Genomic DNA, 24,085 nt, shown 5'->3' with positions numbered 1-24,085 from the left:
AGAACACACACGTGAAATCGTGCACTCAAGAGAAATGGGCCCCAATCAACATGGAATAACATAATACATTATAACATGGATACACTGCCATGTGGTGGCAAGTGCTGTGAAGTCACAGCTGACTTAAGGCGACCTCCTAATGTTTTCAAGGCAAGGGAGGTTCAGAGGTGGTTTGCCATTTCCCGCCTCCCCGTCACCAATCTAGTCTTCCTTAGAGGTCTCCCATCCAAATAATAGCCAGAGCCAGCCGTGCTTAGCTTCTGATATCTGCCGAGATCGGGCTAGCCTGTGCTATTCAGGTCAGAGCTAAACTCCGGTAGCAGGTCCCTAAAAATACATGAAAACCGGCTTCGATCCAGTTTGCGGCTTCCACCCACGTGCATTCAACATCCACATCGCTAAGGAAGTTCCTGACATTAAAAAAACAGCGTCTGTAACTTACGTCTCCAGAAAGCTAAATAAAAACAGGATAATATACTACAGTCGGCTCTTCCACCAGCAGGAACTGAACGCGATTTCAGAAACAGAGTTGTGACTTTCGCACATTTCTTCAACAGAAGGGTCTCCCCGCGAAACTTCCCCAAACGTCACCACCGCAAAGGATCCCGCTGCATTCTGGGAATTGTAGTTTATCACATCGACAACCCCTCCCATTCAAAAAAGCCCCCAGACTAGCCTGCAAGTCCATGATGAATATTTTGGTCCATACGTCATTTCATATCTGTTTTTATCATTATTTCTGAGGAAGTATTATGGGATGAGATTGTTCAGAAAGGTGGAGGGTTGCATAACAAGTGTGTACCAAGTCCATCTATTCTTGGGCTCAGGTCCAGTTTGTCTCTGTTTCAAAGCCGAAGAGCCAGCGCTGTCCGAAGACGTTTCCGTGGTCATGTGGCCGGCATGACTAAACACCAAGGCACACGGAACGCTGTTACCCTCCCACCGAAGTGGTCCCTATTTATCTACTTGCAATTTCTTGCTTTCAAACTGCTAGGTTGGCAGGAGCTGGAACTAGAGACGGGAGCTCACTCCGTCACAAGTGTGTACCAAGCCAATATATTCTTGGGCCCAAGTCCAGTTTGGGAGAAGAAAGGAAAGGAATGTTTTATTATGCTATCTAACTTGGAAGAAAGTTCGTTATTTTCATTTCTCGTGTTTTATGGTAAACTATTCTGAAATATTTTCAGGATTACTTCCCCTCCTGGCATCCTATTCTCTCCTGGCATCCTATCGCGGGCGTTGCAGCTGCCGCCGAGAACAGCGGCGCCGGCCATAACTTTTTAAAGAGTCCCTTAGGAGAGCTGGGAGAGCCAGAATGACCTCTCGCATGTGATGTCCGAGCGCCTTCGCCGTTCCTCCTTTAGTCACGGAAACAGCCGCTGTCCCTGTGATGACGTTTTCTGGGCTTCCCCCCTTCCTTCAGTCAATATAGACAGAAAAACAAAAGGGGGGGGGGAATCCTCCCAACCATTACGTCCGCGCTGGCTTCTCAATCTCTCTAAAGCGGAGGGAATCCAGCAAGGGAGAGCAATCGGTCGGGGCGGGGGAGGAGCAGAAGTCGGGCTGCTGCTGCTGCGGAACTGTCGTCTCGGGGATGGCGTTTCCGGGAGTGAGGAAAAGAAAGTGGCGCGGAAAGTGAAGAGGAACAATTTAGGCCGAAGACCGGAAGTTTGGTGGCGCGAGCGGCAGAAGCCCTGGTGAGCGAAGGCGAGAAGAAGCGAGGAGGAGAATGGCGGGGCTGTCGGTGCGGGACCCCGCCGTGGATCGGTCCCTGCGCTCCGTGTTCGGTGAGGGTGGAGGGGAGAGGGAGTGCGGGAAGCCAGTTCCCGTGGAGGGTGTCGCCGCGCCTCGTCACACCCCCCCTGTGCTGCCCTGTCGCCATAGAAACTCAGAGCTCCGCTGTGTGGAAAGCTGTAGGCCTCTAGTCTCCATAAATGCGGGGAGCCTCCTTTAGACAACGACGGAGGCTTCCTGTCTCTTTAACCTGTCCATCTTCTGTGCCTCAAGGCACCACTTCGTTTCCTCTGCCTCCCGAGGAATCGCGTAATGGGGAGAGGTCTCTGGGTGAAGGAGGGTGAAGAAAAGTAAGCCAGTGTGGTGGAGCGTGGGGTCAGGAACGGGGAGATCCCCGTCTACATCTTCATTCAGCCGTGCCATTCCCAGCGTGGCTTGATGTCAGTCATGTACTGTCTCACCTTGACCTACCTCACAGGGTTGCTGTAAGAATAAAACGGACGGGGGGGGAGAGATGTGTGTCTTTTGCCTTCTTGGAGAAAGGGTGTGTGTTTTTTTTTTAAAGTTTGGATGGAACAAAGAGATGATGTAGAAAATGATTAGGAAAGCAAAGGTTTTCCTGTAGCATAGTCGTAAAAAGCTGTGTTCAAGAGGTCACTGGCTCTCAAGTCTTGTCTCTGCCATAAACTTGTTTCCTAAGCAAATTGCTGTCAGCATCACTCCCCTCTACATTCTGTAATATGGGGGGGAGGGGTTGATAGTTGTTGTTATTATAGGGCTGTGACAAACTAATGTACGTGAATTACTTTGAATACTGAGTCCGAAATGTTAGTGTTAAATACATTAAAGAATGCAGTTAAAAAGTTAATCTGTTCTGTAGGGTATTGATATACTGTGGCTTGAAGCAAGGGAGTGAAAGGGATAGGAGGAAAGACTTTTGTGGGAGCATCTGCCATGAACTGGAGTGAGGAACACGCATAAATGACTGTCAGTGTGCCTTTATAACTAGTATTGGTTTACAGGCTTTCTGTTTTCAGAGAGCCTTTCTACATCTTTTGGCGTGCTGAAGGGCTGGATGTTCCCTAACATCAGCTGAGAACAGAAATGTTTGTTAGTCCAGAAGATGCAAAATAAGAACTTGGTAGCTTCTAATGGACAAACAGACTTATTGTAGCATAAGCTTTTGTGGGCTTGTTAGATGTGGTAGCAAAGTGGGCTCAGGACCATAAAAGCTCATGCTAAAAAAAGTGTCTTTAATATGCCACTGATTTTTTCTTTTGTTATTGCTGGAGTAGACTAACACAGCTGCCCCATTGGAATTTGTACCCAGAAAACATGATTTCTAAAACCCGACTTTGTTAAGGTAACACAAACATGGTATAGGGCATCAGAGATGTCTGATAGGTTTCCAGGAATCCCAGGCTTCTTTGCAACACAGAATGAAAATTACTGGCATTGAGGAAAAATAAAGATGACCAGCTAGCTTTCATTCCTTTCTGTCCTGTGTTTTGTCCTCTTTACCTTTTTCCTTAACACATACATCATCAGGCAAATAGTTTAAAAGGGGCAGAAAGCAATAAGTGCTTACTGGGTTATTGCATTCAAATATTTACAAATTTAACATTACCTGTTCCCTAAAATGGGGCTTCAAAATTAAGCCAGGTGGTGATGCTCAAGAATTGGGGTCTGTCTTGTGTCCATTTCATTGGTCAGTGCAAAGGTAGGGCTGTGAATAAAACAATCTACTGCCCTGTCTTACGGGGCTGGGGAGGGAATCCATTTGTTAATAGTGTGTGTTTACTGTAGCTAATGTGAAGTTCCTTAAGCACAATTTTAGTTAACTTTGTTTCCAGTTAGTTAAAAATGGGCAGATGTGGATTTGTTGTTCCCTAGCCTCGGCATTTAGTCATACCGGCCACATGACCATGGAAGAAGTCTTCGGACAGTGCTGGCTCTATGGCTTGGAAACAGAGATGAGCACCGCCCCCTAGAGTCAGATTCAACTGGCTTTCGAGCAAGGGAAACCTTTACCTTTAGCTATTTCTAGAGGTCACTTCGCTCTTCCTGTTGTGGGCTGAGTGGCTGGCGAAATTATATAGCTGCAGCAAAGTAAGCACAGCAGGGGGCGGTCATCACTTTTTATGCCCTGTTTGGGAATTTCCCCAAAGCATCTGCCCGGCTACTATTGTAGACAGAATGGGAATGGTTATATTAGATGGATCTTTAGTCTGATCCAGAAAGACATTCTTGCAAAAGAATGTAGCAAATGGTGCATGAATACAAGAAAGCCCCAAATACTTCCACCTTTACTGGCTGCCCAGGGTGCTTACTTAGAAGAAAGTTCCATTGATTACAATAGGGTTTGCTTATTTAGGATTGCACCCTGTTTGGAGACTCCTGTAGTTCTTTAAACGAACTAATGGTCTTTAGGTATGCTTGCTTTATTGGTAGCTGGATAAAAGTCTAGGTATTAGTCAATAGGCTTTTTGGACTGCCATTGTAGAATGTGTGTCTGTTTTTCCTTCTGCAATGAAAGGAAACAGTGCACTGCTGGAAATACACCAGATGCAAGCAAATGACATTTCAAGTGTCTCAATCTGCAAAGGTCTTTTTAGTGAACATTTTCCAATTCACTGTATCATTTTCATCACTGTCTTCTAAAATTTCAGTGTTTCTGCATTACTAGCAACTAACAACCCAAGTGCCCTGGGTTGATGTATGTAGAAATATAGGGACAAGCCCTTGTTTAGATCAACTCATTGAATCAGAGGAGTGGAAATGGATCTCAGAAGCCATTGGTTCAAAATGAATAGAAAAGCTGTTTTAAAAAAAAAGCTGTTGACTCATGGGTCATTAGACCATCTGGTTGAGTGCAGTTTTAATGTAGGAACTGAGTTAGGGGAGTACAGTTTGGAAACCCTACTCCAGCCCCCAAAATCTCCCCTTTCAGTATTCTCTAAAACTCTAGTTCAAGCAGGCTAATCCCCACCCCACCCCAATCACTGGCTCTCAGTTGCTCTCAAAATTCTGCAGTATTTTCCATTCTCGTGAGGTTCTTTCTGAGGACTTTTTGTTAATTTACAAACTCACTCTTTTTGCATACTTGGGGAGTACCCTACATAAACAGCTGTACCTGTATACAGCCCTTGTTCTGTTGCCCCTCATATCCCCCAGTATCTGTCTTCTGATGTGTACCTTATTTCAGTGTTGTGCATCTATACTGATGGTCTGCTCCTGTCTCTCTCCTGTAGTGGGAAATATCCCATATGAAGCCACAGAGGAACAGTTAAAGGACATTTTCTCAGAGGTTGGACCTGTTGTCAGTTTCCGGTGAGAACCAGTCCTGTTTAGAGTTTCCCAAACCAGGGACTTGTAAGGATGTGAAACTGGGCATGGGTGGCACAGAGTTTGGGAACGGGTAACTGGGCACGGGTGGCACAAAGTTTGGAAATGGGTCGGAGGACATTACGGCTTCCTGTCTTGCTGCAACGTCTCAGAGTCCCCTTTCTGGCTGCCGCCTCCCCAGTGTCTTTCTGTGTGTAAGAATTACAATGTTTCTGTCCTCTCCTGAGCAGATTGGTGTATGACAGAGAGACAGGCAAACCAAAAGGCTATGGCTTCTGTGAATATCAAGACCAGGAAACAGCCCTCAGTGCCATGCGGAACCTGAATGGGCGCGAATTCAGTGGGAGGGCTCTGCGTGTGGACAACGCAGCCAGTGAGAAGAATAAAGAGGAGCTGAAGAGTGAGTCTGAACACCTTAAGGAATGGGTGGCAAAGGCAGCCATTGTGGTCTGCTGCCTCTGGCACGGAGCAGGCAAGCAACCAGTTGAGCCCAGAAACCTGTTTGCTCTAAAGTTTTTCCCCTTCTTCTCTGCCAGGCTTGGGCACCGGGGCCCCCATCATTGAGTCACCCTACGGAGACCCAGTGAACCCTGAAGATGCTCCAGAGTCCATCAGCAGGGCTGTTGCCAGCCTCCCACCTGAGCAGATGTTTGAGCTGATGAAACAGATGAAGGTCAGTGGGGCAGGAAAGCTGAGAGTAATCTGCATTCAGTCCATCCAGGGTGTGGAAGTAGCTTAATGGGAGGACATATTTGAAGGCTTTTCCAGTAGAAAGATTTCCAGTAGCAGGGCTTGTGTGACCAGCGAGTCATCAGCATTACCATGAACTAGCTGGCCCAATGTTCTCACCTGGTCCATGGAAATTCTGTATATCTTTACCCACAACCCTGTGAGATTTTGGCCTTCTGGGCAAAGTACACTGCCTCTGCTGGCCTTTGGAAATGTAGTGCTGGTGAAACTAGCAGACTTATTAATTCAGGCATGTGGATATCTAACACTTCAAAATTCATCTCTGGCTCCTACAAATCTGAATTGTTTTTACACTCCTGTTTTCTGAGGTTTATTCTGTGGTTGGAGGGATGTCCTGTTGAAGTGTCGGAGAAACACTCCAGAAACTTGGAACTTCAATTTAACTGTTGCGTGTGTTTCTCTCTCCCCAGCTGTGTGTCCAGAACAGCCCTCAGGAGGCTCGCAGCATGCTGCTACAGAACCCACAGCTCGCTTATGCTCTGCTGCAGGCCCAGGTGGTGATGCGAATTGTTGATCCTGAGATTGCTCTGGTATGCTCTTGACTGGGGGGGGGGGGGGGCTGTCCCATGGTGGAGCAATGTACTTTGATGATTTGAGTGTGGTGCTTTTACCAGCTCTTCATACCATGTCTCTCTCTCTTTTTTCCCCTCCCTCTAGAAAATTCTGCATCGCCAGACCACTGTTCCTTCTCTGATTCCAGGCAATCCACAAGCAGTTCCAGGGCCTGGGCCCGGTCCTGGTCCAGGAGCTGGGCCTGGACCTGGGCCCGGTCCTGGTCCGAACACACAGATGAACCAACCGAATGTCCCAACATCCCAGCCACAGCCAATAGTAAGAAGCCTCTGTGTCCAGTTTGATGGCCTCCTGTGGCTAGTGACTAGTCGCTGTGTGAAATAGTTTGCTGGACTAGATGCATACTGGTCCAGTCCAGCAGGGCTTTTCTTATGTTCTTTTATGTTTGAAGTCTAATTCAAGTTTAATAGGTCTGCTAGCCGGTTTGTGTTGTGTTTGGGTGTTCCAAGTCTTGTCTCTGCCCATTGGAATCATTTTCTATTCTCTGTTAGCCATCATGACCCCCAGCTAAGAAATTCTGGGAACTATAGGTTTGGGGTTTCTTTTAAGAATTTTACATTGCTACCTAAGAATTCCTTAGCACACTCATAAGGCAGCAATTTCCTTAATTCTTAGCCTGAATATCTGTGACAAGTATACTGCATGTGCATCAAACCATGGGTGTGCAAAGGTAAATAGGTGCCGTATTTTAATGCTGAAACTTGGGGTAGGGGTTGGTTGTTCTGATTGTTTGGATATCTGGCCCACAGCTGATTTTTTCCAATGAAATAGATTGCCTGCAAAGCTGCAGAGTGAAATTAATCTTTAGGAAATCTGTAGGTGATGGGGAGAACAGTCAGGCTTGTACTCCTCAAGTGGGTCCCCTTTATGCTTCTGGCAAGCAAGCTCTGGGGAAGAGAAAGACTTGCATGGACGTAAACTATGCACTGGCTCGTCTGGAGTGGTTTTGTAAAATTTCATTTGTAGAATTTCCTTCTAGAAGAATCAGGGACCTGAGGCAGCTTTCAAAATATGTACGAGCATAAAAATATGTCAGAGGACAAATTTAAACATTAAAAATGCCTACCCATATAAACATTCATCCTACCAAACCAAAACTGCATCGCTTTATATGTAAGGTAAAGGTAAAGGTTCCCTTGCTCGAAAGCCAGTCGAATCCGACTCTAGGGTTGCAGTGCTCATCTCCGTACCAAAGCCGAAGAGCCAGCACTGTCCAAAGACGTTTCCGTGGTCATGTGGCCGGCATGACTAGACGCCGAGGCGCACGGAACGCTGTTACCTTCCCACCGAAGTGGTACCTATTTATCTACTTGCAATTTCTTGCTTTCGAACTGCTAGGTTGGCAGGAGCTGGAACTAGAGACGGGAGCTCACTCCGTCATGCGGCACCCCTGGGTCTCGAACTGCTGAACTACTGACCTTCCACAGCCTGCAGTTCAGCGTCTTAACCACTGAAGCCACCACAGCTCCAATCGCTTTATATGTACTGATCCTTTAATCTCTTGGAAAGGAGGCCATTTTGCTTGAAGACGAAAGGGGTGTTGATAGAATAGTAACTGACAGTATTAATGCACTACTGAGTGAGACTCAAGCTTAGTGCTGCTGTTGGTTATAAAGCTGAGTCTGGACTGTGCCACTTCAGTCGGTGGCTCCTCTGAATCGACATTCCTCCTTACAACATAATTAGCCACGCACAGGAAACCAGACCTTATTTGCTGCTGTTTGGAACCTACTTGCAAAGTGCTCACCTTTACACAAGTTGGATTTCAGTTAATGCCAGTAGCAGTTTGTTTCTGGACAGTATAAAAATTATCCTATTCATTTGCATTTTTATGTGTTGTTAATCATAACATTTATAGCCGGCGTTTCTGGCACAACACTCTTGAGGAAGCTTCCACATAGAAATTAAAACGATGAATGTGCAATTAGAAACCCACGTTAAAACCGTTGAATGCAGCAGTTAAAAGATCCTTAAATATTTTAAAGCCCCATTAGCAAGGGAATGAAGAATCAATCAGGAGAGAACAGCAAATCAAATAGTAAATTAGGAAGAACAATTTAACAAACCCTTAAAGAGGCAATACAGAAGGGAGAGACCAAAATGGTTCCTCTCACTGAACAACCGTATCTCTAAGGGTGGGAGAAATAGCCAAAAAAACCTGGATCAGGAGAAACCAACCACAAAGCCAACAAACTAACAAAGAGCCTGGGAAGAGAGAAATGACTTTGCCAGGCACCCAGAACTCAAAAAGCTAGGCGGTAGGCAAACTAATTCTGAGAGGCAGTTCCAGCAATAAGGTGCCACAGCAGAAAAGACCCTGGCCCTGGTTCACCTACCCACATTTCTTCTGAAGGTCAGGGCATGTACAAAAGTGTGTGTTCGACAAGCATTGTATGTGTTCTGGTGTCCAGTTCTAGAAGATAAAAGGCAGAGGTTCTTTCACACTTTTTAGGAAAGGCATATGTATTGTTCTGTGATGCAAAGTTGAAATATTTGTTGACAGACAGCAACAAAGAGGTTAGTATAGCCAATTTTGCTTTGGTTGCTATCGGATCTCCTAACTTGTAACAGACTACATTAAGATAGGACATTCTCTTATGGAGTTTTTTGAGAAAACTGCTGCTTTGTTCTCCAGCTTTGCGTGTGACTTTGCAGTTCTCCATATATTGTGGCCTGAGTTCTTAATGGATTTCATAATCCTAAATTTTTATTTCCCATAAGCTGCTTCAGCTAGGTGTCAGGGAGAAGGGATCTAGTCGAGCCTTCTTCCTGACATGCTGCTTTTCTATGTGCAAGATGTATTTATTTATTGTATGGGAGAGCATTTCATCATGTAAGCCTCTGCCTGAAGTGTCAGAATGTAAATCCATGTTTTTCTCCCACTTGAGCTTAGCTTCAATGTACTTTCTTTCCCCAATCAGGGTGGCATGCATGTCAATGGAGCCCCTCCTCTGATGCAGCCTTCTATGCCAGGGGGAGTACCAGCCCCAGGTCAGATGCCCACCTCTGTACCCGGCCCTGGCCCCATGGCTCCAGGTGGTGAGTTCTCCAGTGTTTCTTGTCTAGCATTTATCCTTGAGCTGGTAGGTGTCAATTTGGACCAAAGGGCCTGCAGGATCTTTCCAAGAGCATAGAGTGATAATAAACTGCAGAACAGAAGAGCTTGGTTGGGGCAAGACTGGATGCAACAGCATTGTGGTTCATTAGATCTGAGGGGTCAAACAGAGGATGAGTTCAGTCCATAAAATGCAAATGCTACACTCATGCAGCCTCAGTATGCCATGGAGCTATGCACACAAGGGAGAAGATGTTTAACTGTTCAGCCTCAATTGTTTTTACTGTCTGAATCCATGTTCCCTGCTTTTTAAGCTTTTAAAGGAGACAAGCTGTGTCCTTTAAAATCAGTGTTTTTAAAAAACAATTCAAATGCTAATAACAAAGAAAGATCTTGGTTTTGAATTACAAAAATGAGTAGAACTTAAAGGGTTATAACCCTTTCCCTTCCTTGCACTACTGTGAGGTTGCAAATTGAGCCCTTAGTGACCAGAGTAGGAACAGGAGCATTGTTCTTGCAGCAGAAGGGAATTTTTTATCAGAAAGAAACAGCAAGAACAGTGGACATAAGAAGGTGTGAGATGGCTGTAGTTCATTTGCCTTTCCCCATCACCGGTTATCACAGTTTTAAAACAGCAGGGCAATATAAGCAGTTGACCTAATAAAAGAAACAATAACAATAAAACAACCTGCCATCCTGCCCTTGAAAATAAATGGCACCATAATAAAATAACAACGGAAGCTGCCCCCGCTGCCCAGTAGCAATCTTGGCTTCATGCAGTATTGGACTGTAGCCCAGTAACAGGCAGGTAATTGACAGTATTTGACAGTCAGTTGACTGGAATGCTGATCCTAGATTCAGCCCCACAGTCTCTCTTCTTTTCTTGAGCTCAGCCTGGAAGTGTGAAAGAGCAACAGAGGTTATCTGAATACGGCCTGAATGTTCTCCCTCACCTCTGATGAATCACTGTACCCTCCATTCCACACACACCCAGGCATCGAAGGTTTAGCTTTGTACGTTAGGACGTACAACTTTGAAGCAAGCACAGGCCCCAATGTGTTTTAGTTTACAGCGTAAACAGTAGCAAGTGGAGGCCATGTGTTGTGATGCTAGTTCAAGTGGGAAGCATCAAGCTACAAAGGATGGAGTGGAAGGAGTCTACATAGGGTTTGGTTGCCACATGCCAACGCTGCTGGTTTTTGCTTTTGATGCTTTTTCTGCCCTTTCTTTGTACCCTGTAACCTACCCAAAGCCTTCTGGGTATTAAAAAAAAATTGAACTTCTCTCTTCCACAGGGGGCATGCCAGGAGGTGGGCCAATGCTCATGGAACGCGGGCAAGGTAAAACAGATGATGATAGTCAGATCCTGGTTAGATAGCATGTCCCAGGAAGGCTCCTGGTTTCTAAGTGGGGGCATGGACAAGGTTTGGGTGGAGAGGGAGTCGCAAACTGGGAGGGGGGCAGGGCAGTCCCTTTGAATAAACATGGATCCTTCCCCCTAATTAATGGCATATAACCCGCTTTCAAGCTCTCTGTGACTCTGTCCCTCCATTTCTCTTTGCGCTTAGTGGACAATGAGAGTGATGCTTTCCCCAGTAATGCTCCATCAGGTACTTTGCATGTGCTGTAGAAAGCAGGGAAAACACCCCTTGGTTGGGCTCCACAGTCGTTCGGGTAGCGCTTGAGCAGCGTTGCACCTGCTTTCTTTTGTTTCTCCAGCAGAGGGTGCCCTGGCAATGCTTTTTTTTTCCCTCCTCTCCTTTTCTCGCAAGGTAATGGGGCTTGCTTTGTTCTGGTGATGGAAGCCCAGGAAAAGTGTGTGTGAGTGTACATGCGTGTGTGTTCATGTAATAGAAAGAGAGTGCTGGAGATGTAGCTGCATGTTCCTCCACCTAGTTTTCGCAGAACGCAGCATTAGTTCTGCAGCATTGCTTTCCAACATCAGACCAAAGTTCCTTTTTGTACACAGACCCAACAGTGGCCGGCCAGTTTTATTTATTTCCTTTGTCTGTAGTCTGCATTTCTCACTAAGGCGGAATACGTGACGTGGAACAATGTAAGAAAATAGTATGAGATCTAATAAAACATGCAGTAAGGCTAGGATTACAAAAATTAGAAACAGTGCAAAAAAAAAAGTCACTGACATGATATGTCAAGTGATGCAGAAAATGGAATGACAAATGTAGAAAGCAATGCAGTAAGAACCGGATAATATATACAACAAATAGGTAATATATAGCATACACAAGGGCATAGATTACAGTCCTGTTCTCACCTTCCTGAACCATCCTTTCACCCTATTGCCCTTTTACCTTTATAAAAATGCTCTCCTGAATAGTTCTGTTGTATAGTTTGCCGAATGACTGAAGCTTAGGAGCTGACCACCACGGGCAAGCCATTCCAAAGGTGGGGGCCACAACAGTTTGCCCATTTGCTGGGTAACACCTTCAGAAGGTTTTTGCCAGATGGGCGAAGCTGTCGTAGTGGAGCACGGCAGGGAAGGAGGTCCTGTAGACAGGGAGGCCCAAGGCCACGATGGGCTTTGTACACGATAGCCAGAACCTTGAACTGAACCTGGCAACCGATAGGTAGCCAATGAAGAATGGGTGTACCTAGCTCCTGGTAGGAACAGAGCTCCAGCATTCTGTACACCTGGAGTTTGAGCTGAGATCCCCCAGAAGCTTGGCAGGGTCTGATGGCCAGTGGTACAGTCCGGTGATTTGAGATGTAGGACTTAATAGTCTTGCGCATCACCCAGCCCACCATTTAAGACTCTCTGCTTCAGATGCAAAGCTGCAGCCTGCTTTTGGGGCCCCTCTGCCAAAACTGTGAGCAGAGGCCCTGGACTTCGGGCATCAAATCCGCCCCCTTTTGCCTTCCCATTTTGCTCTCCTGACAGCTGACTGAGAGAGTGATTTGCAGTCTATTGTGCATCTTCACTCAGATAGAAATCTCACTGTGTAAATGTGCATGGGACTGCAGCCTTAGTTTTGATGTCTAGTGGGGATTTGTGGCTGGGTCTTCACTTCTATAGTCAAGATATATTGTAGGCATGTTTGCTATAGAGTTCTCTTTGGTTGTCTTTATTTCCGTATCACTGGCCTTGCAGGGAGCCAGAGGAGAGAGCCTGTTCTACTTTCCATGTGACTTCTGGCCTTTGATCTCCTATAGGAGTCTCTTGTGATGCTCATTGCTGCCCCTTCGGCAAGTGGTTTTTTTGTGGAAATACCAATTCCACACACACACACACACACAATGCTTACTAGTCAGTTTCTGGCCAAAATGCCAAAGACAATGTACGACGTTAAAACCAATGAACACAATGTATAATATCAAACTAATAGTTAATCTCTGAATACCAGTGCTAGGAGGTAATGTCACAGGAAGGCCTTGGCCTCTATGCCTTGTCTGTTGGCCCTTCCGGGAAACAGACTACATTGACCACTGGTTTGATCCAGCACAGCTCTTCTGATCAGTTCAGAAATTGAAAATAGCCCATCAGTAGCATTTCAAGACAAGAAATGCTTGAGAAAATAGAATGGCTTTTTTTTTTTGACAGCACAACATTGGGAAGGGGGGAGTTTACGCAGTATAAGGCATTCCAGTGATCAGGTGCAGCAATCAAGAAGTCTTCACTGTGGAGCCTTTGCTATGTCTCCCCGGGATGTGGGACACAACCAGCAGGGCCTCATGTGGTAGTCTAAGGGCCCAGAAAGAAATAGACAGAACAAGACAGTAATTCCAGGCAGTAGTCTACAAGCAGCTATAAGCAGAATGGCCCAGTCTTTGGCTTGCTTCATATGAAATGGTTAGCTTATATGAATGAGCCTAGGGGATACCCAGGTTCATGCTGTCCCTCCTTTCTGAACACATGGCCAAATAATTAAGTATCCCCAGGTTTGCAACAAGCCCTATGTTCCTCGCAGTCTCACCTGGCAAACTAGAGTTCATGCAGACTAGAACTCTAACCTGAATACAAACCACTGTTTGGAATTCTGGTTCACGGGGCAAGTACAAACCACAGTTTGCTGCAAATGTAGGAATATCTAGTCATCTGGCTATACACAGGAGGGGGGAGCAAGTCAGCCCTAGTGATCCCCCAGGCTTGCTCACTTACAAGGCAAACTGTAGTTTGCCATTCCACCTGAACCATTAGAGAAGTGTTCATATCTGGAGACACTTAGCAGGCTGTCTATCCAATCTATATACTAATAGCAAAGGTGCCCCCCTGCGTGCAGATATCTAAATCCGCACATTGGGGGCACCTGGGGGGCAGGGAGATTTTCCTGCACACTTGGGGCAGGCCCCAGGTGTGCACAAAAATCTAAAAGGTGAAAAAAAATATCGGGGGGGATATTTAAATCCCCCCAAAAGTAAAAGAGCCTTCCCTGCGCATGCGCAGGGAACGCTCTGCGAACTGCCTCGCCGCCGCCACAGTGGACAGGAGGGCGGGAGAAGGCTTGCTGGGCCGGCCTCACCACAGCTGCTGCTGCGGAGGGAGGAAGGGGGAAGCTTGGTGGCCCAGCCGGCCTCGCCGCCGCTGCTGGGGAGGGAGAGTGAAGCTTGGCGGGCCGGCCTTGCCGCCGCTGCGCTGCTGCTGCTGCTCGGGAGGGAGGGGGAAGCTTGGCGGGCCAGCCAGCCTTGCTGCTGCTGGGGAGGGAGGGTGACGCTTGGCGGGCTGGAATACTCCCCCCGTGCAAGTATCACTTCGAAGGCGGGGGGGGGATCGGTGAGGCCCGGCGGCTGCAAGCCACTCAGGCCTCGCCCCCTGAGCTGGGGGTGGGGGGGAGGAATTGGCGGGATGGGGGGGAAGCTTACCTGCTGCTGCTGCTTCCTCCTCCGCCTGCTCTGCGTGGAGCTCTCCCCCCCCCCCGTGAGTTTTGCGGGTCCCCTTTCTTATAACTGCTTTATTCCCAGCATTCATCAGTATTCTTTCAGCACTTTTACCTAATACCCTTCCACTGTAGTGCCTTGACATCATCATTGTGAGAAGAAGCGATCAGGCCCCTGGTTAGTGTTTATTTTCTTTCTTTCTGTACTTACATAGTTCTCCTCTCCTCCGTTTTATTTTCACACCCACCCAGAAAGGTTAGGTTAGGCTGAGTGCGTGTGACTGGCTCAGGGTCCCCCAGCACACTTCCCTGGCAGAGTGGGGAATTTGAACCTGGGTCTCCCAGATTCTAGTCCAACACTTCCTTGCAGGCTTACAATTGAATACGTATGCTGGAAGGCAGGATACGGCCTTAGGAAAAAGTCTCAGCTTTTTGTAGTTGAGGCCACCTCCCTGAAATACGGAATCAGATCCCAGAGGAGTGGCCTCTCTGTTTCCGTAAGAGCCAGATACGTAATGGATGCGATGCTCTAGTCAGAGTGTGAGTGGAGTGTGAGCACATGTGTGCATGATGAGTGCACCTCCTATTGATGTGACTGCTCTTTTTCCCTCTCTTCCTGCTGTGCGGCCAGGGAACATGCAGCTCTCTCCTGTGGGACCTGCCAGGCCTTCCTCTATTGAGCGAGTTCAAGGTACCAATAGCTGTTGCTGGCTCTTCCTGCTTGTTTGCCCGTAGCGTGGAATGCGCTAGACGAGGTCTTTGGGACTTTGTAGCTTGGGGAAAAAGAACCAGCGGCATGGTTTCCGAGAAGGAGCTGCTTCTGGGGCAAAAAGGACCAGATGGCGAGCACCTCTGGTTGTGGATAGAGGGATGGACCACTCTAACTTCTTACAAGGTGTTTTGTACCTGGGCACAGATTCCAAACCTAGAGGTTTTGAAACAGAGTTGCTTTCTATCCTCTTTTCTGTTGGAATTTTAGATTATAAGACTTGTAGGACAGGTTTTTCTCTGTTCTTTAAGTATATCATGTTCATAGTAAGGTGCCGCGTACATTGGTGATGCCAGGGAACATAAGAAGGTGGCATAGTACAAATTCGGCAGTTACGAAAGGTGAGCGTGTGTTACAACAAACAAAAGGTGGAGCCCAGTCCTTTCCCCGTGGATGCTCATCTATATTTTGAGGGGATAGCTATGGTTAAGGAGAAGGACAGGGGGTAAAGGGCATGCCTTTTGTGCAGAAGGTCCCTTGTTCAGTCCCTGGCATGTTTGCTGGGAGAGACTTCCACCAGTGGCCTTGAAGGCATGCTGCCAGACAAAGGAAACAGTACTGATGTAGAGGGACTGGCTCACTATGAGGCTGCATCCTGTGTTTGTATCTATGGATAACTGATGCGATAGACACGTGGCTTGGACAGGCACGTTATTGAGGCTACACAAATAATAGGGAATGCAGAATATGCAGGGTGCAAAAGGTCTTCTAGGAAGCCTCTCTGCCGTTCGTGTCTCCCCTACTCTTCTTGATTCTGACTGTTCTGGAGCAGGCAGAAACGATATCTCGGAGAAAACGAGCCCTGGCAGGAGCAGTTACAGGGTTATGAACAGTGTCTTGGCCACGTCGTGGTTTCTTCCTACAGCATGCTTATTTTTGAGTGAAGTGTGTGCATGAAAGTGACGCACCTCAACCCAAGCAGTGCTGAACTTCTGTTGGGCTCAAGATCCCCATGACCCCCCTTTTTTGCCTTTTTGACAGTGCCAATGCCAGACCCAAGGGCCCCCATGCAACGTGGACCAATGCCAGCTAGTGGCCCGCCACCCCGAGGCCTCTTGGGAGATGCCCCAAATGACCCCCGTGGAGGGACCTTGCTTTCAGTTACTGGAGAAGTTGAGCCCAGGTAGGTAGAACAGAGCAGAGCTTGGTGGACTTTTCTCTGGGACCCTGGACTGTTAGCAGTAATTCTGAAAGTAGTGTTGAAGCTGAAGATGGTTTCCTCCATCTCCCTTTGATGGGGAGCAGACCAACAGCCTCCTTTTGTTTTTTCCCTGGAGCCTATGTCTCAAAAGCAGCAGATGAGGATGTTAATCTGTGTAAAAACAGTTCCACTTCATACTGCAGGTAGGGTTCTTGTAAGAGCAGGACTGTTATCCCATTAAGGTGGCCATATAAGTTTAATTAATTATCACTTCCATATGGGCAAAATAATCTTAAAGGATGTTTTGGGTAACTCAGCATTGGGCATAAACTTGGAAGAAGTGTTTTCCCCTTCTGTCTTCACACAGGAAGGAATGCACCTTTTAAGGCAGTGCTTGTCATCTGCAGTTTTGACTTGTTTTTAAAGTGATATGCTTAAAAAATCTGCTACCTGATTAATGGGGAACATTCTGTAGTAAGTAAAAATAGCTTTTACTAACCCATTACTTGGCATAACTATTGCAACCCTAATATCTAATACCATAGAGAGCTGTCATATTAGGGAGATAGCTAGGCTAGCCGTTTTCTCCCTGCTGTTTAGCTTTCTGTGTGCAGGGAACTGGGTTTTTTTGTATGACGTAACAATCGTGTGATCCTGATGTCTGCAGCAATGCAGCCTAGTCTCAGATTTACCCCCTCATCAGCTGTTGGTGAGAACGAAGGTCCAGGTTTCAAGCTGATGCCTCTTGTGCCTTTTCCATCTTTCTCTTTCTCATCCACCTTGTGCCACCTTCTGCAGAGGTTACCTTGGCCCACCCCACCAGGGTCCCCCTCACCAAGGCCCACCCATGCACCACATGCCTGGCCACGACAGCCGAGGGCCACCCCCACATGAAATGAGAGGAGGACCAATGGGAGAACCCAGGCCCTTGATGGGAGAGCCACGAGGACCCTTGATGGACAGCCGAGGTGAGAGAAGATATTGAGCATCAGGGTTGATACTCGAACAAGGCAGCATTAAGATAACAAAGTATGAGAAATGGGGAGCAACAGAGGCCTGGATTGGCTGTAAATACCAGATCATGGACTGACTGTTGGGGCTGTATCTCAGCCTCACACAGTTTCCCTAGTAACACTTTTCCCTCACCTCCTTCAGTTTCCTCCCTGATGCCTGGTTTGCAGTAGACCATACTGCATCTTGAAAACTAGGCAAACCAGGAAAGATTTCCATGTGCACGTGTTGAGATTTTAATGTCCAGGTCACAGTCCTGATAGCCTATCAGTGGCTTGCCCGCTGTGAACCAGGCCAGCTGGGTTATACGGTGAAGACACGGCAAATCAGGCCGTCTTCTGCAAGCAAGAGGTTTAAGCCCTGAGGTCTAATTATTCTGGACCTTTTAAAGCCCCTGAATTTGATAATTAGGGAGTTCCTTTCCCATTTATCTCTTGCATTTTTGTTCCTAGGCAGATCAGGTACCCACCAGTGTCATCCTTACAGGAGTGTGTGCTTTGTACATTGTACCTTGAGAGAGGTTGATTAGAATAGTTTCTGTCCTCAGTGTGGCACCCGTGGATGCTGGTAGGGATGGGCATGAACCGTCTCACAAATGAAAGTTTGTGACCAATTTTGGCTGGTTCATGGTTCGCAAAGCGATGTTCGCAAACTGAAAAGCTGCCACATACTTCCATGAATTTTAAGACAGTTTGTGGCGGTTTGTGAAGAGCAGAAAGCAGGGGGTTAAATAGCTCCGAGCCATCTAAACCCGTTTTTTGCTCCCTGCCACTGTTTGTTGGGAAACCCCTGCTTTCTCCTCCCTGCAAAAAGCAGCAGGGACCAGAAATCAGATGTCACAAACCGATATGAACCACTTTAGTTTGTGAACCAACATCCTGGTTTGTATCAGTTTGTGGTTCAGCCATGAACCGAACTGTACCGTAAAAACGCGCTTCATGCCCATCCCTAGTGCTGTGATGTCCACTGGCACCCCCCAAGTGTTTTTAGAAAGTGGATAGGCTGGATGGAGCTTTTGCCTAGTATGGCTTCTGATTAGCCTTTGGAGATTTGATTGGCTGTGTCAGTTTTTACAAGGTTGTTTCTGCAGCAGCTGCCACTACAGCACAGGGATCTTCACTGTGTAATTGTGTTTGTATGCAAAAAATATGTTAAAACCATATGTTCACTTTACTGTTAGTTATGCATAATATCACTCTCTAAGATTGTGGTTGGTTCACAGTCCAGTGGCAGCAATTTTGTGATTGGGCCCATTCTTTCGCAGATTTCTGAAGATACCTGCAGGCTCAAAAGGGTTGGTGACCCCTAGTCTAAGGACACACACAGAGGTTGCTTTTTTAGAAATTGTAGTTGCTTTACGAAAGTAAATAAATAAGCAGTCCTCAGTTCAGACCTGCTTGCAACCTAAAAGTAGACAAAAGAATAGGAACTGACAACAGTATACACACAGTGTGCTGTAATTTTAGATGGTAAGCCATTTGAGTTAATAAATTTCCTGTCATCTCCGTGATCTCTCTTCCTACCAGTACACCACTCTTGGCCCGAAAGGTTGTGAATCCTACAAAAACCTAGGACCAGTTCAAGGTAGAATGTACAGATGAAACGGCGTACACTAATGGAAAATAAACAAAAGGTCTCAGGGGCCTTTTAAACGGGCTTGGACCTCTGGGCCCCAGATCCAGATCGGTAGCTCTGACATGTTCTCTGTGTATGATTTTGGGCACTTCATCATCTGTAGAACAAAATGTTCATAAGTTTTGATTGCTTTTTGTTTAGGGGGAAGAGATCCGAGAGGCATGGAGCCTCGGGGCATGGATGGCAGAGGCATGGAGCCTAGAGGCATGGATTCCAGGGGCATGGAGCCTAGAGGCATGGATACCAGGGGCATGGAGCCCAGAGGCATGGATACCAGGGGCATGGAGCCCAGAGGAATGGAGCAAAGGGTGATGGATGCCAGGGGCATGGAGCAAAGAGGAATGGAGCAAAGAGGAATGGAGCCCCCACGGGGCATGGAGCCCCCACGAGGCATGGAGCCCCCACGAGGCATGGAGCCCCCAAGGGGCATGGAGCCTAGAGGAATGGAGCAAAGAGGAATGGAACAAAGAGGAATGGAACCCCGGGGCATGGAGCCTCCAAGGGGCATGGACACGAGAGGCATGGAGCCTCCAAGGGGCATGGAGCCTCCAAGGGGCATGGACACGAGAGGCATGGAGCCCCCAAGGGGCATGGAGCCCAGGGGCATGGAGCCTCGGGGGCCCGGTCCCAACCCACGCAGTCAAATGGCCGGGGGAATCCAAGGCCCCGGGCCACTTAGCATGGGAGCCAGTGGTCCTCAGGGGCCTAGGCAGGTATGTGCACCTCTTCATTGCTACTGCAGCCTTTTCATTAAGAGGCACTGAGATATCTAGGATTGGGGGGGGGGGGGTTGAAGAACCCCATTAGGCCAGGCCAGGACCTTCATGTAATGATCATTTTCAAAAGGGGAGGGATCTGCCTCTGTAGCTACCACCAAAGTTTTTGACTTCTGATGGAGATTGGTGTACATGGTATAAAAAACTTAAGTAGTTGCCCTGTTGCTTGGAAGTGGCTTCAAAGGCAAACTTGTTTGAGGCCAGCCTGCCTGCCTGCCTGCCAGTCTTCTCATATGGCAGAATGGGTCAATGTCTTGGGGTCATTCTGACCATGCCTTGGGAGACAACTGTGGCGGAGGAGCTAAGAGGGGAAGGGACATCAGTAATTCCAAGCCTCATATCCTCTGCGCCGCTAGCCCCACTGAAGACCTGCCTGGTTAATCCGAACCATTAATAAGTTTATCTGTTCCAAATTGTGGGCTGGGAAACCCAAAGACTGGGGGAATGGACAGGAGGAACCCCTTCATTTCAAATCTAATTCCAGTTCACAGCCACTGAAAGCCCGCGCAGTGGTAGGCTCGACAGAGTGAGAGTGAAGACACCTGGGCTCGAATCTTTGCTCAGCCACAAAGCTCACTTTGGGCCAGCATCAGCCTAACTTACCTTTTAGAGTTGTTATAAAGATAATTGGGATGGGGTGGGGTGGGGAGAGGAGGTTACTGTGCTGCCCTGAAGCCCTTGGAAGAGGACAAGATCAAAACCCTAAGAGGCAAATTGCTGCCAGCAGTGGGACAGCAGGTCACATCCATATATCAGCCCATTAATAACAGGGTCCAAAGCTAAGGTAGCTAGCGGTTTCTTGTGCCATTCGCAGAGACAGGTGTCCATGTTTTCAAACGTGTCTGCATTTCAAATACAGTGAGAGGGGCCCTCAATGGTAGGTATGGAACCTCAGGGCATGGATGACAGAGGCATGGAGCCCAGAGTGATGGATGCCAGGGGTATGGAGCCTAGAGTGATGGATCACTCAGCTGCTCACCTGCCCGTGGTTTCGCTAGTTGAAGGAATTTGGGTGTTGGGAAAGACCTTCTTCCATCATAGGGAACAGCACTGGGCTCGATGGATCAATGCTCTACCTTGATATAGGATAGCTTCCTGTGTTCATCTCTAACAGGATAGAGGGTAGTGCGTTTGAATACATATATTTCTCTTCCTGCCCACAGGTTCCTAATATTGCAGGGACAGCCATGCAAGCCGGAGGCATGCCTGGGACAGGCGTGCAAGCAGCCAGCCAGCCTGGGGGCTTCAGTCCTGGCCAAAACCAGGTAACACCCCAGGATCACGAAAAGGTAAGTAAAATTAGGCTGGCCAGGGTAAGACCTGGGTTTTTGATACTGTGGGATGACGCACCTTTTTGCATCTCATCCAAAGGCCGGAGGTAATGTTTGCTCTCAGGGTTGCCAGCAAGTCCCCCAAAACATTGTGCGAGCTGTGCTGAAGAGGCTGGTTTGGAAATGGCAAGCGCCGTCTCCCAACAGAGTTGTTAAATTGGCACAGCCCAGTTCTTTCAGGCAGCCTTTGTACCTCCCTCTGCAGGGAGGCGGCTGCAGACTGAGGACATGGTTTTGTGACTTGGTTGACAGATGCCCTTGACCTGAGCTGGTGCCACAGGAGTATCATGCCATCTACAAGTTTGTGCCGTCATACCATTTCACGGTGCAAGAATGTAGGACCACGATAGTTGAGGGAGAAGCATTAGAAGGAAACATTATGCTCTCTTCAGTTAGAGAAGTTTGATAGGTGCCAGTAAGAGCATGGCTTCTTCTGTGCTGGCCCCCAGGTTCAGGAATGGGTTTGGTGAAGTCATCACTTTCAAGAAATGCAATTTACATATATTTTCAAATGTAGCTGAATTCCGGCAGACTAAAGCAGTTGTTCAGATTGTCTGCTTCTTTACAGTAGACAGAAATTGATATGTCTGTTTAGAAGATTTCTGTTGCTTTTGATAAAATTATGCTCGAGACAGCTTGCCATAAAAAGATCCATAAAAATAGAAAAGGTTAAAATGAGACCTAGAACCCAAGAAAAGGGCTTCTGTGTAGCTGATGCCACAAGGCCTGCAAAGAGGACAGTCGCAGCTTCTGGGGGAGGGATTTGCAAAGTACCGGGATGGCTTTCAGAAGGCCTCTACGGAGAGCCTCGCTGAACACACCCAAAGCAACATGGTTTCCTGCAGCAAAGAGACCTCAGTGTGTGGGCAGGCCCGTTGGATCAAGGCGACCCTTCCGGAGCTTTGAACTCCAAGCACTTAGGATTTCAGAGGTTGCAACCAGCACCTTGTGTTGGACCTGGAAACAGCTGAAAGCCATTGTAGTGGGCCCAGAACTGGTGTTAACTATGGCAGACTCCACCTGGCATTTCCACCACATTCTGAACTGATCCGCCCCTGATATGAGTGAAGCATGCCGCCCAGTTTCCCGCACTACAATACTATTGTTGGGGGGAAGAATCTGATACGTTTTTATTCATTTCCTTCCTTTATACCCTGCCTTTCTTCCCAATGGGGATTCAGAGTTGCCTCCGGTATTTCTCCTCTTCTACATTTTATCGTTACAACAGCCCTGTGAGGTAGATTAGGCTGAGAGTTTGTGACTGGCCCAAGGTTAACCCAGCAAGCTTTCACGGCAGAGCAAGGACTCGAGAGAGAGGATACGAGTACCGCATGTTTCATCCAAAGAACAAAGCTCTTAGCTTTAAAATGTCTGGATTTTCCCCCTTCTCACCCTTTTCTTCCATCTCTCCCCTTAGGCCGCACTCATCATGCAGGTCCTGCAGTTGACGGCAGACCAGATAGCCATGTTGCCTCCCGAGCAAAGGCAGAGCATCCTGATTCTGAAAGAGCAGATCCAGAAGTCCACCAGTGCCCCTTGACAAGCTGCGTTCTTGGGGTGAGAAAATGGGGGGTGGGTTGCTCCACTGGACTCTGCAGAATAGCATGAATCTGTTAGCCGCCTTATGCATGAAAGTCTACCGTGTAACATGCTGGGATTCTCCTTCTGGAGCAGCTGGCCATGGGAAGCTCTCAAGTGCAATCACAGGGGAAGCCTCGTTATATATCCTGCTCTCAAAGACAATCCTTTGGAGTGCCATCCCCAGAGACTTTCTCCTGGCCGTGTCCCTAAGTGACACGAACTGGAGCTCTGCAAGAACACACCCAGACTCTTGCTCTGTGCCTGGTAGTTTCAATGGGATTTGCACAGGAGAAGATTCCAGGGGGGGGGTGTTCTGCCCTTTGTGAAACGTTTAGCCCAGACCCCAGCTTGTCCCAGAAGCTATTTAGTGTTGTATACATTTACAAACTGCCACAGACATTTAATATATTGGTGCAACAGCAATTACTTACCTTTTCCAGAGAGCCTACGCAAGGCAGCTTAAAAACATGAAATGCCAGACAGGCTCCCAGCATTTGTAACTTGGCCAGAGCAGAAGTACAATGGAACACCGAGCAGCTTAAAACAAGTCTCAAAAGCAGTTCAGACTTTAAAAGATGGCAAAAAGAGCAGCCCTTGATTAAATGTTCGAGTATTTTAAAAAATGCTTTGGCCTGGCACATAAAAGAGAGTCGAGAAGGCGGTAGGCGAGTATCAAGGAGAAGAGCATTCCACAGGCAAGGTGCCACTGCTGGAAAAGACTGGTCTTTGGTCACCGTGTGCATCCCGGGCAGGGCTTCTGAGGAAGATCTCAGCTGGCCATTGTGGGAGGAGGCAGTCCTTCAGTGTTTCATGGAGCTTCAGAGGAGAAAATGGCTTTGAAGAGGCCGAAGGAAAATCCCTGATTGATATTGCAGGCACGGAACTGTCCTGAGATGCATGCTTGCTGCCACTGGCGTAAGACTCTGTGGATGATCTAGCCAACCCCGGAATGAAGCAAAATAGAATCCTTTGCTTAAACCATCCCCAACAAACTTCTGGGTTTGGTGGTTTGTTTGGTTTTTTGGTGCATGTATGTGTGTGTGGGGGGGTGTTAATCAGCACTTCCAAGGCAAAGAGGCTGTGTTGTCTCTCTTGGCAGCTGGCTGTAATGCCCAACTTCTCATGCATAGGAAGTTGTTCCTAATTTGTCACCTAATTCTACCTCCCTGCACTTTTTAAGAATTGCTTCCTGTCTTACCCGTGCCAACCATATTGAACAGCTATGTCCCTTATTTCAGAAATCCTTCTAAGTATTTGAGAATGGTCACCATGTCCTTCTTTAAGAGTTTGTTTTTGTCCAGTGAGGGTGGAGAGTAACGTTTTAACAGTTGTCCCCTTTATTCTCCTAGAGTCTGGAAGATCTCTGCTGAAATATCTACAAAATCCAGCCCCTTGTTGAAGACAGCGCTGAAGGTCCTTTCCTTATCTGAGCCAGAGCAGCAACTGAGCAAAGAGTTTTCCCTTCCTCTCCCCGCTCCTCCTCCTCGGTTAATTCTTCACTCATTCTATTTAGTTCATTGTGTTTCAAATAAAATTTTGCCCTGGATTTAAG

General features: G+C 47.4%; 1 protein-coding gene across 3 annotated transcripts; it reads left to right on the top strand.

Moving 5' to 3' along the window:
* The first annotated feature begins 1,717 nt into the window (after positions 1 to 1,717).
* On the top strand, positions 1,718 to 24,085 carry CSTF2 (cleavage stimulation factor, 3' pre-RNA, subunit 2). Of its 3 annotated transcripts, XM_015428018.1 has the most exons (16): positions 1,718 to 1,787; positions 4,986 to 5,064; positions 5,310 to 5,479; positions 5,616 to 5,752; positions 6,240 to 6,359; positions 6,487 to 6,660; positions 9,324 to 9,441; positions 10,753 to 10,797; positions 11,026 to 11,067; positions 14,921 to 14,980; positions 16,040 to 16,181; positions 16,998 to 17,167; positions 18,987 to 19,558; positions 20,785 to 20,910; positions 22,370 to 22,509; positions 23,883 to 24,085. In XM_015428018.1, exons 1-15 carry the CDS (start codon positions 1,730 to 1,732, stop codon positions 22,490 to 22,492), a joined length of 2,136 nt encoding a protein of 711 aa, XP_015283504.1. In that variant the 5' UTR covers positions 1,718 to 1,729; the 3' UTR covers positions 22,493 to 22,509; positions 23,883 to 24,085. The 3 variants fall into 3 exon arrangements, with proteins under 3 accessions (XP_015283504.1, XP_015283505.1, XP_015283506.1); XM_015428019.1 differs by lacking the exon at positions 11,026 to 11,067; XM_015428020.1 differs by lacking the exons at positions 11,026 to 11,067; positions 14,921 to 14,980.

Source organism: Gekko japonicus, unplaced genomic scaffold, assembly GCF_001447785.1.
Source record: "Gekko japonicus isolate JY-2015 unplaced genomic scaffold, Gekko_japonicus_V1.1 scaffold1022, whole genome shotgun sequence".
Taxonomy (NCBI): Eukaryota; Metazoa; Chordata; class Lepidosauria; order Squamata; family Gekkonidae; genus Gekko; species Gekko japonicus.
Note: the sequence above shows the minus strand (reverse complement) of the source record. Positions and strands in the feature narration are given on the sequence as shown.

Excerpts from the sequence above, each read along its gene's own strand:
- CSTF2 (XM_015428018.1), top strand. The coding sequence starts at position 1,730 with ATGGCGGGGCTGTCGGTGCGGGACCCCGCCGTGGATCGGTCCCTGCGC. Across the intron at positions 5,480-5,615 it reads GAATAAAGAGGAGCTGAAGA|GCTTGGGCACCGGGGCCCCC; the intron begins GTGAGTCTGAAC and ends CTTCTCTGCCAG. Across the intron at positions 17,168-18,986 it reads ACCCTTGATGGACAGCCGAG|GGGGAAGAGATCCGAGAGGC; the intron begins GTGAGAGAAGAT and ends CTTTTTGTTTAG.